The sequence below is a fragment of the Paramormyrops kingsleyae genome, chromosome 3 (assembly GCF_048594095.1).
Source record: "Paramormyrops kingsleyae isolate MSU_618 chromosome 3, PKINGS_0.4, whole genome shotgun sequence".
NCBI classification, from domain to species: domain Eukaryota; kingdom Metazoa; phylum Chordata; class Actinopteri; order Osteoglossiformes; family Mormyridae; genus Paramormyrops; species Paramormyrops kingsleyae.
The window spans coordinates 16,204,091-16,219,885 of record NC_132799.1 but is presented as its reverse complement, the minus strand read 5'-3'; the positions used below and the strand labels follow the sequence as shown (position 1 = coordinate 16,219,885).

General features: G+C 44.1%; 1 protein-coding gene and 2 long non-coding RNA genes across 5 annotated transcripts; 1 reads left to right on the top strand and 2 right to left on the bottom strand.

The window, feature by feature from the left end:
* Positions 1-618: 618 nt before the first annotated feature.
* On the bottom strand, positions 619-6,194 carry hcar1-3 (hydroxycarboxylic acid receptor 1-3). Its single transcript, XM_023821151.2, has 2 exons — positions 2,376-6,194; positions 619-1,927 (listed from the first exon to the last, which is right to left on the bottom strand). The coding sequence occupies exon 2, from the start codon at positions 1,854-1,856 to the stop codon at positions 903-905; it is 954 nt and encodes a 317-aa protein (XP_023676919.2). The 5' UTR covers positions 1,857-1,927; positions 2,376-6,194; the 3' UTR covers positions 619-902.
* Positions 6,195-6,867: 673 nt separating this feature from the next.
* Positions 6,868-8,887, top strand: LOC140588188 (uncharacterized). 3 transcript variants are annotated; one of them, XR_011989505.1, is made up of 4 exons: positions 6,869-7,012; positions 7,358-7,452; positions 7,777-7,969; positions 8,739-8,887. It is a non-coding gene; the product is annotated as an uncharacterized lncRNA (long non-coding RNA). The 3 variants fall into 3 exon arrangements; XR_011989506.1 differs by lacking the exon at positions 8,739-8,887 and adding an exon at positions 8,123-8,140; XR_011989504.1 differs by having other exon boundaries at positions 6,868-7,012; positions 7,777-8,887.
* Positions 8,888-11,012: 2,125 nt separating this feature from the next.
* LOC111848824 (uncharacterized) lies at positions 11,013-13,170 on the bottom strand. The gene is made up of 2 exons (XR_002839398.2): positions 12,787-13,170; positions 11,013-11,220 (listed from the first exon to the last, which is right to left on the bottom strand). It is a non-coding gene; the product is annotated as an uncharacterized lncRNA (long non-coding RNA).
* Positions 13,171-15,795: the final 2,625 nt, after the last annotated feature.

Below are 15,795 nucleotides of genomic sequence, written 5' to 3'. Positions count from 1 at the left end.
CCCTTCTTCCTGTGAGAATGGCATGCTTGGAAACTGCTTACCTATTCTCATTAGGCACTCTCTGATTGGTCAGCTAATATTAACAAGCATACGGTTTCTGAATAGTGGGTTTCCAACAGCAGAACACAGTTTTTAAGCTATAATTAATATCGTCTATGTTATCAGGTCTCTTCTTAAAATCTGCGTGGTGTAGTAAGAACATTTGAAATACTACATGGACTAAAGCATAGAGTACTTATTTGTAAATTCAGATCTTCCTTTGTGAATATTTTATATTTTTCTTTTCGTATGGAGATAATAGTGATGCACAAAGTTAAAGTGTTACATGGGAAACCTGAGCCATCCCGTCAGTCAACTTGAAAATCTGCGGGTAAGTCAGAAACACGCCCGCCATTTTTCAGGTTTAGTCACAGACTGTGTAAAGCAGACACTGATGAGCCAGAAAATGGCTGACAGTGAGCTGAATAAAAAGAAAAAGACTGCATAGCACACTGCGATCCCATGGGCCTTACCACGGCAACAAACCCCCGTATTCAGGAGAGACCCATGCTGGGCCCTCTGCGGATGGACTGTAGAAGAGGCTATTATAGGAAATCCAAAAGCAAACTTTTACAAAAATAAATTACCATCATTTTAATACTAAAGTACAGTGGAAACATTAAAAAACATAAAAGACTATTTATAATATTACAGATAAAATAAAAACAAGTGTATGATAAATTGTCTACTTATGCCAAACAGTATCTGTACACTTGCACCTTACAATTCTGGTTACAACGTACAGCACAAGTGGGGCGTGTTGCAGTGGCAGGGAAGAGCAAGGCAGTACTACAGGCTGCACTAGAGTATCCATTGAGGGCTCTGGGCGTATCTCCCTTCCCAGAGTCGGGCAGAAGGTGGTGTCAGTCCTCGCTGACGGTGCTTCCCCTCCGGTTGAGCTGGAACTGGACCAGGCCCAGGCTGTTGAAGGACATCTTGAGGGCGTTGTGAAAGGAGGGGCTGCTGAAGCAGTAGATGATGGGGTCCAGGGCACTGTTCAGGTAGGTGAACGTGATGGAGAACCTGAAGAGCGTGGACAACAGGTTGAAGTCTTCGGACTTACGGTCCAAGATGAGTGCAGCCACACCAGTGATGAAGCTTGGCATGAAGCAGAAGATGAATATGGCCACGATGGCCTGCACTGCCCGCATGGCCCGCCGCACTCTCTTCACCTTGTCCATCTGCCGGTGCCGCAGAACACAGATGATGCGGAAGGAGCAGAAAAGTAGCACCAGGAAGGGCAGCAGGAACTCCAGCAGGTGGACACCATAGTGCAGTTTCATACCCACGGACAGATCCGTGAGGCCAAAACTCTGGCACAGGGTGACATTGTTCTCTTCCCACGAGAGCAAATTGGTCAGCAGGGGGAGTCGTAGGGACACCACCACTACCCATTCCACCAGGGAGATGAGCCGTGCCTGGCACACTGTTATGTTGTTGATGCGATGGTGTGGGTGAACAATTTTCAAGTAACGGTTGACTGCTACGGTCATCATGAACGCGATGCTGGCCGAGCGGTTGACGGCCATCATGAAGAGGGTGATGTTGCAGAAGGACGGGCCGAACATCCAACTGTCGCAGCGGCGGAAGTAGTCGATCTGGAATGGCAGGCCAGTGAGCAGCAGGAAATCGGCCATCACCATGTTCAGCAGGAACACTGTGTTAGGCAGGGAGTTTGACATGCGGCAGCAGAAGATCCAGAGTGCCAGCATGGTGCCCGGCAAGCCCAGCAGGAACTCGATGGACAAGAACGTCGGCAGCACATTGACCAGCAACGCCTTCGATGCTGGGCACGCCTGGGATGAGTTCCCCACCATTGCGTGCCAAAAAGCCGTACCCCACAAGGCCGGAAACTCTGATCTTCACGCAATCTTTGTTTATCTGGAACCTATACAGAGACACTGGTTGAACAGAGGAACAACCACTAAGCACTCATATAAATGGCACCTTTGTATGACTGCACCACCTCTAGCTTAACTTAGCTGACTTCATCAGCCAAGAAAACTTGCCGAACATATATTTCCATTTACATTGTTTTTAATGAGACTTATGAGGTTTTAATGAGGTTCCTGTATTGCTGTTTTTGCTGACCTATGGTAATTACTAAATTATGGTGATATGAAAACACACAAGGATTTCCTCTTCGCATACTGCAAACATTCCATTTTCTCTAACAAAAAAATATAAAATGAGATTTCACTGGATATCCATGGAAACCAGTACAATGTATTAATTTATAGACTTCCAGAGCACTCACCTCAATATTAGCATCATCAGTGACTGGTTTACTCAGCATATTGTCCAAAATAACCGTATCAAATTACTTGAGAGCTTACCTGGCTGTATGGAAGGGTACAGGATTTAAGAATATACTGTAGAAAATTCCTGAAGTTCCACTTCAAAAAAGAAGAGGTGGGACAAAAAGGAGAAAAAAAAACAGGGACAGCTTGTGTCTGTGTCTCCAGCAAGGCAACACCTCCTGCTCTGAAACACACTCTCAAGACTCCGCAGAAGAACTTCCTGCTGGTCTATGACAGAGAATGATAACATGGAGGGCTGGGGAGGGGGGTGAGGGGGAGGTGTCAAGCCTGATGTTTTGCAATTGACGCTTTTAGTAGAGCTGGGGCGAGTTCTTCCTTCTTGCAGGATTTCATTCTCCTTGCATGGAATTCATCGTGCATTGTACCCAGGCATGGGAAATGGTCCCAGTGTTGTTGTTTCAGTGGTGGGGTGGGCCAGGAACCGGACAGAATAAATGTCACGGACTAACGGGCTTCATGTTAAAGCGGGGACGCCGATCCACCTATCTGTTGACCCATCCACCCACCCACACCATGCACTGCTCTGCTGTGATTCATCCTTAAGATGCCAAAGGGAGACCAGAGTGTTACAGCACCATGAGAATGATTATGGTTTATTAACATGTCTCTCAAGTCTTTGTCCTGCACCTGCGTTTCTGTTCGGTGCAAAACAAAGCACGAATGTTCGGAGGACATGCATTTCACCAACACACATGTGTGCAGCACGACGTTCAAAGCTAGGGGCCGGTGTCCCATGCTGGTGATGTGCCTTGGAACTGGGCCCAGGCCAAGCAAGTTCACTCTCTGGTGAGAACTCCTACTTTGCACTCTGAATAATGACCTCATTCTGCCTTCCCCCACCCCTCCCCCCCCCCCTTCTTGGTGTGAGGCAAGAAGAAAAGCACGCTAGTGCACTGACCCTGCTGGCCAAGCACTTTTGGAGAGAAAAAGTACAGACATGCCCAAAACATGCCCCGAGAAGAATCCGACCAAGCAGTCGGTGCCCTGTGAGACATGACACAGGCATGTCCCTCCTGGTCCTGATCAATAAACCTCCCCAAAAGGGTGCGAAAGTGTGTGATATAAGTGGTCTATATAAAAGTGGCCTTATTCAAACCAGCATAGCTAAAGCTTACAGCAAAGCAGGTCATGTGACCATGGTGAAGGCAGTACCAGGAAGTAAGCCTTACTGAGCATGCTGGAACCTGAAAGTACCCAATAGATAGAGCCTGTTGGAACCTGGGGGTTGGTATCTGTGCATCTATAGCTATAACAGGCACTTTATTTGGTATAAATTAGTACGCACAACAGTTTTAATGAGTAAAAACTAGAAACTGGTAACTAATTGCTGTTTGTTCTCTGAAAACTAGTGCTGCATGTTATCACAGATTATATGGCACATTCACAATAATGACCAGGGTTTTAGATTATTTGTCTGGATGCCGGCTTGTTGCTATTATATGGACATTTACTTACGCCCACAATTTGGTAAACAGATTTGTAGTACACCTAAAATATTAATGAGAGGCGTATTGTGATGCCCAAAAGTTAGTAATCTCTATCAGTTTGGCATGTTTAATAAATGTATCGGACTTTAAACTGCAAAAAGTAGCACTACACCACAGAAGTCTTTTTTTTACCTTGTTTATCCACAATATCTCCTGTTTCAAAAGATGCTGTGGCTGTTGGGCTGTCCCTTCCTTCACTGCCACTTCAGTGCTTATAGCATCCATGATATAGACAGCCTACCAAACCCGTAGCAAGCGGTGTGCTACACAATTTAATGAACATAAGGATACACAGAATTTATACAGATCTCAACCACATGATGCCAGCTCTCTACTCTTTCCGACTCCTTATCAAATACCTGCATTAATAATAACAACAATAACGATAATAATAATAATAATAATAATTAGATACATTACTGATCCCCATGGGGAAATTCTCTTTATACTTCCCCCAACTTGCTCTCTGGAGGTGAGAGCAAGCTGGCCGTGAAGGGCAGCCACCTGTTGTGGCATCCAGGAAACCTTGCTCAAAGACCAGCAGATGTGCCAAGGCTGAATCTGAACTGGTGACCTTCTGATCACAGACACAGAGGCTTAGCCCACTAAGGCACACAATTACACATAACAACAAAGCACATATATCAAGAAATATAATTAAGAGCAACCCATTCTGGGTAACCTTCCATTTTAAAATAACCTGATTATATATGGAAAACTGACAATTTGACATACACCTTCTAGTAATCCTGCTTCTCATTAAGATTACACAATAGTTGAGCTATACGCACTGGGGTGGGGATCTTTGTGGGGTAGGGGGATGGTTCTCATCATTTTTCCATGTGAATCCCATTGCAACTAAATCGCTGAATATACCACAATGAGAGCCACATCTACAGTACCAATCAAAAGTGTGGACAAAGCCAAGCCGCCTACAAAGGACAGTGATAGTGTCGCATCACATGACCTGTCCATCTGACCTAAACCCAGTAGAAATGGTTTTTGGAGGAGTCTGACCATTGAGTGATGGAAAAGCAGCCAGTGAGTACTCAGCATATATACGGGACCTCCTTCAGGACAGCTGGGAAAGCATCCCAGGAGGCCACCACATGGAACTGGTGTAGAGGAGAGAACTGGGTCAGCCAGTGCCTGGAGCAACTGAGGTTAAGGGTTAACTTTTTTTTATACCGTTAATATCTTTAGAATTATTGAAAAGTAGAGAATAGTACAAATAAACCTTTCAATGAGTAGGTGTGTCCAAGCAAGTCTCGTAAAGTATGTCATTCTTAATACATCTTAACGAGAAAGGCAGAGATTAAACACTGATAGAATATTTAAAAGACTAGGTCTGTGCTGACAATGCATAAATTACAGACACCACGGAAGAAAAGTCAGTGGCAAAAACCCCCAAAGTCCCACATAAAAGGTGTTCCTGCTGCGCAAAATCATAGAAGCGGAAATTGCGATCAGCATGAAATGTGCATTAGGTAACTAATACATCAAAGCCTCTATAAGCTGTGGGTGGCGTTTGATTTGTGCTGTGCTTTACAATAAATCAAACAGCCAAGGGTGGGTTCAATCATCAAAGTTTTCCTTTGCTTATGCCCTGTTGTTTGTCTGCCAGGACTCCTTTCAATACCAAAATGGCAGCCTCTAGCCCTGTGGATTAATCCAATAACTCTAATATCACGACATTCCACATTTTTTTTATTAAAAAAAAAAAAAGCACGTCATGTCCATCCAGTGTTTGTACCACATATGATCTGGGGTGTTGATCAAGTTTTATAACTCCTGCCTTGTTCCACAAGATTCAAGAGGTTTATTCGTCATGTACACAGTTGTACTCATACAACATGTAGTGGAATGTATCCCTGGTCCCTCCGAGCAGTCGTGCATAATAAGAAAAAATATAGATAAAAAATTTATGAAATGTTCAGCTGTACATAATCTATACATAAGTGATAGGTAAGAGGCATTTTGCTGTGCAATATAAGTGCAATGTGCAAGAGGCCTGAGGTATGTGGCAACGATTTGGACAGTGTGAAGCACGGAGTATTGTCATGGTTTAGGTGCCTTATGACCTGGGGGAAAAGCTCCTCCTTAACCTTTCATTTCTGGTCATAAGGCTGCAGAAGAGATTGCCTGAATTCAGCAGGCAAAACAGAGAGTTATTGGGGTGGGAGGGGTCCTTGAAGATTTTTGTTGCAGTGGTCCTACAGCGGCTGGTGTAAATGTCTTGTATGGAGGGCAAGGCAGATCTGGTGCAGCGCTCAGCTGGTCTAACCACCCTCTGCAGGGCTTTCCGGTCCTGGGCAGAGCAGTTCCCGAACCATGATGTGATGCTCATGGTCAGGATGCTCTCTATGGCAGCCAAGTAGAAGGTCTTAAGGACAGCAGGAGAGACCTTAAACCTCCTCAAAACCTTAAACCTTAAACCATCCGGCCAGAATCTTATACATCTTATAGTCTCCAACCTGAAGCCATTGAAGCAACTGGGGTCCTTCTTCTGCTTCCTTTGCCTGGCTTTCTAACAAAGTTCTCACTGTTTGGTATGTGAGGCTTTAGCAGTTTTTGAGGAGCTGGAAGCCTGATTCATCAGTTTGCCTGCCCATCAGCAGCCATGCTGGTGATGCTCCAATGTCTTCCATTGGGGTACTTCTCCAGTTCATCAGAGCAAGGTAAGGATCTCTTCCTGCAGCCTTAGCCTTTTTCAGCATGATCCTGACTGCTTGCACTACTCTCTCAGCCATGCCATTAGACTGAGGATGGTGGGGGCTAGAGGCCTTGTGGCAAAACTCCCACTCTTTTGCAAAGTTCTGGAACTCCCTGGAACTAAATCGTGTACCGTTATTAGTAGAGGTGGGCGATACATAGATTTTATCGATTAATTCGAATTTACAGTTCAGGACGATGTGTTTTTATGAAAATCGATTTTATTACTTATTTTACACACGAGCGCCAAAAGCGGAACTAATGCAACGCATCGTTCTTCACGGGTCAATTAGCGCAGCGCACCCAAACACTGTAGCAGATTCACACATAGATATATATATAGAATGACTAGATGTATTATGACGAGGTCTAGAGCGTCCGCACAGGTCGGCCATCTTACCACAGGCTGGCTTTCTGGCGGGATCATTCGAACCTGAGGTAAACGGAGGTAAGGTAAGTGACCTGCACAAACGTTAATACTCTTATCTCGCTGAAATCTTGATGGATTTACAAACTGTGTGTTTTCTTACAAACATTATTAACGTGGTTATAGTTCTGGATGCTTGAACATGTTGAAATCGCAGCTTTTCTCCTCGAAAAAAAAAACTGACTTAATCGTGCAGTTTAGTTGTGCATCACGCCTAGCTAGGCTACTAGCTATCCAGTAATTTGGGGCGAGGCAGAATTACGCTTTCTTTTCAATATAATACACACATTATAAACATGATTTAACTGAATTTACACATGATTTACTGTCTGGTTGGTTTGTTAAAACGTCTTACATTATGATTTCTACAGGAAATTGCTGACAAGATGCCAGACTTTTGTGCCGCCTATGGCTGCTGTAACCGCCGTTGTCTCGAAACGAGAACCCGAGGGATCACCTTTCACCTGTAGGATGTTACAATATTATGAATTATTTTTCGGATAATCGTTAGTTACTTAGTGGAAGTATGTACATATTACATAATAGTATTGCTAGATTGTTGTTGACACAAGGTTTAGAATATTTTGTTTAACGTACATAATCACTGAATGTTTGAATATAGTTTGTGTGTTTATCTTATTCTTGAAGTACTTACATACATGCTTACATACAGTTACCCCAACATATGATAATCTAGGTGTTTACTTGTGTCCTTGGCCTTAAATGGAAAGATGGATTTAAAATGTTGACAATAATTGATATATCTGGGTACATTTCTCACTTTTGTAAGGTTTCCCAAATCCAGAGAGAGGAGGAGGAAGTGGGAAGTTGCCCTAAGAAGGGACGGTTTTGCTGCCACTGACAGGACACTGATCTGCAGTGAGCACTTCAAGACCGAGGACTTCGACAGGACCGGGCAGACTGTGCGGATTAAAGATGGTGTTGTGCCATCCATTTTCAGCTTCCCAGCACATCTTCAAAGGGTATGTCTATCACTGACCAAAAATAATTTAAGGTGTATAAGACTGATATATCAATATACACGTGATTAAATGTGATCCGTTTTTGTTTCTGCAAGGTATACAATTTGTTGTTTATTACAGCACATTTAGACACTCAAAACTACTTTATTTTAGTCAGTAGCAATAAGAAGCCTAACCCTAACCCTCACAACCCACCCCCACCCTCCCCTTTCCCGTGAGGATGGACACTGGTTACAGCGGCCCTCACAACCCACCCCCACCCTCCCCTTTCCCGTGAGGATGAACACTGGGTTACAGCGGCCCTCACAACCCCACACCACCACCCCACCCCTTTCAAGTGTGCATATTGTATGTAGTTCTCTGCAAACCTATGGTGGCATCATGCCTTCAGTGTGCATATTGTATGTAGTTCTCTGCAAACCTATGGTGGCATCATGCCTTCAGTGTGCATATTGTATGTAGTTCTCTGCAAACCTATGGTGGCATCATGCCTTCAGTATTGGTATTTTATCGTATTTGGCTGTTGATAGATTTATGAGTAAAGTTACCAACACAATAGATTGGCCGTAACACACTCACCCATTTTAAAATCACATTCCCTCTCTCTGTCTCTTCTCACAAACACACATACAGACACAGGGAGAGAATGTTAACTTTTATCTATTATTTTGTCCGAATGCACCAGAATGCTCCGTTTGTATGTGAAAATGACACATTCACCAGCCGCCACTGATCATGAGTTATAGTAATGCTAACCCACTCTTATCAGGCCCAGCTGGATGAGGACCAGAACCAGCACCACTGGGACACCTTTGTTACGTCGCTAAATTTTTAATGAAAATGTAAAAAAAAAAAAAAATCCATCAAATGTCTCTAACACCTCTGTCTAAACATTGATTTTAATAAATCTTCAAAAATCTTTGGAAAGTGCCTTTATAATGTCTAAACAAACTGTTTACTACCATTTTATGTGTAAAAATATTTTTATTAACAATTTGGAAATATGGACTTTAGTTCTTTGTGCTGTGTTCTAGTCATCACTGTACAGGGTGGGGATTTTAACATGCAGCGTTTCTTGATGTATATTTGTTAAGGGAAATCTTGTAGGCTTAGTCTACCTATTCTAGAACATTATTCTATTTTTTAGAACATAAGATAATTATTCAAAAGTATTCAGTGTCATAACTACATATTTGACGTTTATAAAATCAAACCGTTTGAAAATCGGTTAAAAATTGAGCACGTTATGGCTATTTAAAAATTACATGTTTTACTATCAACACCATATTTTGGGTGAGCGAGCAGCCTGTGGTAAGATGGCCGCCATATGCGGACGTTCGACTCCGTTGGCCAGCAACGCAGACGAGACATCTAGTCATTCTATAGATATCTATGGATTCACAAACGACAGGGAAAAAGCTGGAGCTTGTACCCAAGAAAGGTTTTTCTACATCTGTAATATGGAATTGGTTCTGTTTTGCGCCGTCGGACACAGACCAAACAAGTCCTCGTTGCAAAGTCTGTTTAAAAACTGTTGCAACAAAAGGAAGCACGACAAATTTATTCCAGCACCTAAAGCAGAGGCACACAGTGGAGTGGGAGAAGTGCAGCTCCCAGCGAAATAGCCGCAGCACCAGCACAACATCCAAAGTTAAGCAAGCAACCGTCCCTGACACGTTTTCGAACTGTGTGTCATATGATAAGAATGGGGCACGATGGAAGGCGATAACAAACGCCGTCGCGATGTATATTGCAAAAGACATGGTGCCCATACATACTGTAGAAAAGCCGGGTGTTCTGTCGAAAAATACTACCTATCGAGACGTGCTATCGAGCCTTTCTGCGCATGTGCAGTTCCACCGTTTTGGGATTAGGGTTAGGTTTTAGGGGTTAAGGTAAGGGTTTTAGGGGTTTTGGGGGGTTAGGGTAAGAGTTAGGGTTAGGGCTATCTATTAGCACTACGGTAGCATTTTTCGACAAGGCAGCATATATCGACAGAACACCGGGATTCATTAACATGCTAAAAGTTTTAGACCCGAAGTACGTGCTTCCAAGCCGCAATTTTTTTTCTGAAGTTGCCTTGCCACAACCGTATAATGAAACTAGGGGAGGGGAAATCAATTTTAAAAAAATTATTGTGAAAAAAATCGGAGATTTTATTTTTAGGTCATATCGCCCAGCTGTAGTTATTAGGAACAACAGTTTCAGAAATTCCATACCTGGAAAACTGTAACTTGAGATGGGTTATGATGTTAGTGCTTCAGCCACTCAATTCCAACGAGTTTATAGTAATAATCCACCAAAATGAAGTAGTCGCTGTTAAATGTGAAAAAGTCAATACCTATCTTTTGCCATGGCCTTTCTGGTGTGCTGTGTGGAAGGAGTGGTTCCTTGCTTTGAAATCTTCTGAATGTGAGACACACATCCCCGTTGTTCATGGTGTCAGTTATGCTTTTAGACATTTCAGCCCTAAAAAGCATGTGTCACGCTTTCCACCTGTAACTCTCTAGGCCTTGGTGACTTTCATGAATTTGTTTCAACATCTCACCTCTCATTGTTTCCATAACAATAATTCTCTCACCTCCTACTTTTTAGCAATTTGACACCTCCTTTCGGGCCATCCCCTGTACAGAGCATCAATTAACTTTTTCTGTGTTCCATCCTTACATGTTTTCTCTTTGATCTTGGCCAATTTCTCTTTAGTCACAGGTAAGTGTGCCATAACTATGTGATCCCAAGCTTCAGCTTCTTCAGTTATGTCAATCTTTAGTAAGTGTGCTCTAGATAAAGCATCTGAAGCATACATTTCTTTTCCTGATTTGTACTGCACACTGACCTGATACTTCTGTAATCTCAATAACAATCTCTGTATTCTTGCTGCTAATGGTTTTTTTCATGGCTGCTTCCAGTTGTTTGTAGTCAGACTGTATTTTTAAGTCTCTGTCACACACAAACTGATGGAAATATTCCAAGAAATCATTCAACAGTCACGTTTCAAAACATCTTGTGATAGAATGTGACCAAGATATTTGGTTTCCTCAACTCCAATCATACATTTTTCTTTATTCAGTCAAAAATTCTAAGCTCTGGCTCTCTTTAACACTTGTTAACCTTTGATTGTGCTGTTCTTTTGTCCCAAACAAGTATGTCATCAAAGTAGGTTAACACCTCCAATCCTCTGAAACAGCTGCTTCACTGTTCTGTGGAACATTTCAGGTGCCGAGTCGATCCCAAAGGGACGACGAAGAAACCTATAGAGGCCAAACAGAGTGTTAAATGTACAAAGAACTGGCATCATCCAATTAACAGTGCCAAAAGCCTGAGTTTGTATCCAGCACAGAAAACTGTTTAGCTTTTGCCAGTCTGTCTGTTATTTCTTCCACTGTAGGTAGCTGATAATGTTGTCTCATCACAGCTGTGTTGAGGTCCCGAGGGTCCAAACAGATCCTTAAGTTGCTATTAGGTTTTTCAACCATCATAAAGGGGTTCACCCACTGTGCTGGTTCCTCAATCTTTTTAATCCCCTCCTTTTATTTTTACCATTCTCTGCAATTTGTTTAGAAGTTTTTCCCACAATGCAACTGAAACTTTTCTTTCTTTTTGATTCTGTGTTCATCCTCAAGGCAGCTTACACCCTCAAACCCATCAGAACATTCAGTGAAAATATCATTTTTGCTCATCCTCAAAGCCATCACCCATTTGATTAGTTTTTTTTTTTTTAACATATTTGAATTCCCAGTCAGGGTTTTACCCAGTGTGCAAAATACAGGGGGGTCTGACACCCCCCATTAACCCATGAGACCCCCTGAAAGCCTCAAAAGCAAAATTTTAAGGGGGTCTCAAGATCGGTATTGCGCAACAATAGGGAGAAGGGGACCCCCCCCCCCCGAATATTGACCAGTATTTCACACACTGGTTTTACCTCATTTTTCACCACTACAAACTCCACAGCATGTGTTTCATTCTTGTAGCACACTTTCAGGCTTCCTTTTACAGGTATTTTTCCTCCTGTGTAAATAGACACGTTTACATTCCTGCCTATTTGTAATCTGTTGGTCCAATCAATGCAACAGGCTGTAAAGAATTATATATGCCTGTGCTCCAGTATCTAATTTTTAACTAAAATATCTACATCCTATTTTTAGGTCAACTGCCCATTCTTCAGTTGGTGGCTGTGTGCACAACACCCACAAAGTTGCAAGCTGTCCTGTTACTTCCTCATCTTCAACTACATAATTTTTTTTCGATCTCACGTTTTTGCAAAATTATAAATTTTCTCGCGGTTCTTGGACTGTTTACCAAAAGCTGGACAACGTTATAGTCCGTGCTCAGTGTCTCATCTTTTACAGTGAAATGTGTGTTTATTTTCCTTTTATCCTTTCAGTTTATATAGGCTATCTGGACATGGCTACTGTCATGTGAGGAGGCTTGCGCAGTCCGATCCTCCTCTTGCATTTACTGAACTTGAGCTTTAGTAGTCTCGGACTCGATGCATCCCTGTACAGCTTTGTGGAGAGTAATATCCGCCCCTTAACAGTCTTTCCCTTAATGCATCCGAGGAAACGCTATACAGATTGCGCGGTCCCGAATGAGTGAGTCAAGCAAACCACCAAACTCGCATGACTGTGCCCTTCGTTTTAGCTCCGTAACATACTGGGTAAGAGACATATCCCATTGCACACACGGGAAAATGTTCTACCGTTTGTAAATTGTGTTGCTTGATGAGATTTTGTAAGTTATGCAGTGTCAAAAGCGAAGGTATTATACACTTAAACGGTATCTTCACCAGCCACATGAAGAAACTGCCAGGACTGTACCTTAGCAGGTTTGCTAGCGCCTCCTGTTGCTGCAGAAATCATCGGACACTTGCAGGTTTGCAGATCAAGCCCAGACGGCGGCTTCAATCCTTCAGTTATTTTAAATATCTTCTGACACCTTGTCGTTTGATTTGCTTTACAATAGAACAGACAGCCAACGATGGGTTCAATCACGCAACTTTTTCTTTGCTTATGCCCTGTTGTTCGTTTGCCGGGACTGCTTTCAATACCAAAATGCCAGTCGCTAGACCCGCGGATTAATCTAATTACTGTAATTATTATTAATATTCATGACAGCTTTAAATGACGAGGACTGTAGACATTTCAGACTTTGGTTTCGCCATATGAATGAAATGCGTAGCACGGTGTATGTCATATTTTACGTCAAGCATCTTACCTACCTTGTCAGCCTTCCTGCTGAAGGCGTAATTAGTTGGGACTGATTGGCATATCAAATCATTAAATATAGGATAGGTGAACCAATCAGGTTAACCAAATGACAGTGCTTTTGATTTGTCAAAATATTAACAAAACACATTAAATGAAAATTAACACCGTGCCGCTGTTGATAAATTACAAATATAATATTTTCACTGTCGTCGTCTTAATCCATAATCGAAAATGAAACCTTGCTCAAGGTCTGAACAGCTTTTCTACCTTAGCAATAACGGAACTCCTATAAACTTATTGGTGCACTTTCAGTTATTCTGATCCCACTCATTTCTACTAAATACTGAGGCGATTTTCGTCACAAAAGAAACACTTACGTCTAATTTTGTCTCACTTCCAGATTACGAAAACTGTAGACCAAATGTGTAAGATTTCATTTATACTTCTCAATGAGTGATGCAAACGTCTCTAGCTGCATAATATGATTTTTACAGTAAAGCCTCAAAAGTATTTAACAAATCATATGAAAACTCTGGGGGAAAAAATACGATTTGGTTTTCAATGGCAATTATATTATGTAATTAAACAAATTTAAACCACATGTCCCTGCTGCTGTGTGGGAAGAGGTGTAAACGATACAGACCATGGTTCGAATTACGGGGTGTACTGTACCCCTCGATCAAGACTCAGACCCCCCCCCAAAGAGACAAAAATAGCAGTTTGCGGGAGGTCTTAATATTTTTCTTTTGTTGTAAAAAATAAATAAAAGATAACCTCACCTTGTAAGAAAAGTTTATGTAAAACGATTTCAGTCACCCCTAATGTGGACCGTACCATTTTAACCACCTCGGCGCTAGAAGCAGCCAGTCGGTTGCGTCATTCATTCGCATTGAGTGATCTGTTCATTGTGTTTATCTGTCATGGTACTGTTTGTCGTGCGTTGGTAAATGTAAGTAGCCAGCAGAAGTCTAGCCTGTTTAAAATGTGTTATTTTACAACCTTCATTGCTGATAGCCTGTTGTAATAGGAGGGACTCCACTGACGTCGATCTCCTGCCTCTCAGGCTGTGCTGTATGGGCCGGGGCAGGATGGGCCTCAGGCAGCAGGGAGATGGCAGGATGAGGACAGTGTGCAGGCAGCAGGAAGATGGCAGGATGAGGACAGTGTGCAGGCAGCAGGGAGATGGCAGGATGAGGACAGTGTGCAGGCAGCAGGGAGATGGCAGGATGAGGACAGTGTGCAGGCAGCAGGGAGATGGCAGGATGAGGACAGTGTGCAGGCAGCAGGGAGATGGCAGGATGAGGACAGTGTGCAGGCAGCAGGGAGATGGCAGGATGAGGACAGTGTGCAGGCAGCAGGGAGATGGCAGGATGAGGACAGTGTGCAGGCAGCAGGGAGATGGCAGGATGAGGACAGTGTGCAGGCAGCAGGGAGATGGCAGGATGAGGACAGTGTGCAGGCAGCAGGGAGATGGCAGGATGAGGACAGTGTGCAGGCAGCAGGGAGATGGCAGGATGAGGACAGTGTGCAGGCAGCAGGGAGATGGCAGGATGAGGACAGTGTGCAGGCAGCAGGGAGATGGCAGGATGAGGACAGTGTGCAGGCAGCAGGGAGATGGCAGGATGAGGACAGTGTGCAGGCAGCAGGGAGATGGCAGGATGAGGACAGTGTGCAGGCAGCAGGGAGATGGCAGGATGAGGACAGTGTGCAGGCAGCAGGAAGATGGCAGGATGAGGACAGTGTGCAGGCAGCAGGGAGATGGCAGGATGAGGACAGTGTGCAGGCAGCAGGGAGATGGCAGGATGAGGACAGTGTGCAGGCAGCAGGGAGATGGCAGGATGAGGACAGTGTGCAGGCAGCAGGGAGATGGCAGGATGAGGACAGTGTGCAGGCAGCAGGGAGATGGCAGGATGAGGACAGTGTGCAGGCAGCAGGGAGATGGCAGGATGAGGACAGTGTGCAGGCAGCAGGGAGATGGCAGGATGAGGACAGTGTGCAGGCAGCAGGGAGATGGCAGGATGAGGACAGTGTGCAGGCAGCAGGGAGATGGCAGGATGAGGACAGTGTGCAGGCAGCAGGGAGATGGCAGGATGAGGACAGTGTGCAGGCAGCAGGAAGATGGCAGGATGAGGACAGTGTGCAGGCAGCAGGAAGATGGCAGGATGAGGACAGTGTGCAGGCAGCAGGAAGATGGCAGGATCAGGACAGTGTGCAGGCAGATGGCAGGATGAGGACAGTGTACAGGACAGTGTGCAGGCAGCAGGAAGATGGCAGGATGAGGACAGTGTGCAGACAGCAGGAAGATGGCAGGATGAAGACAGTGAGCAGGCAGCAGGGAGATGGCAGGATGAGGACAGTGTGCAGGCAGCAGGTAGATGGCAGGATGAGGACAGTGTGCAGGCAGCAGGGAGATGGCAGGATGAGGACAGTGTGCAGGCAGCAGGAAGATGGCAGGATCAGGACAGTGTGCAGGCAGCAGGGAGATGGCAGGATGAGGACAGTGTGCAGGCAGCAGGAAGATGGCAGGATGAGGACAGTGTGCAGGCAGATGGCAGGATGAGGACAGTGTGCAGGCAGCAGGGAGATGGCAGGATGAGGACAGTGTGCAGGCAGCAGGAA

Excerpts from the sequence above, each read along its gene's own strand:
- hcar1-3 (XM_023821151.2), bottom strand. The coding sequence starts at position 1,856 with ATGGTGGGGAACTCATCCCAGGCGTGCCCAGCATCGAAGGCGTTGCTG.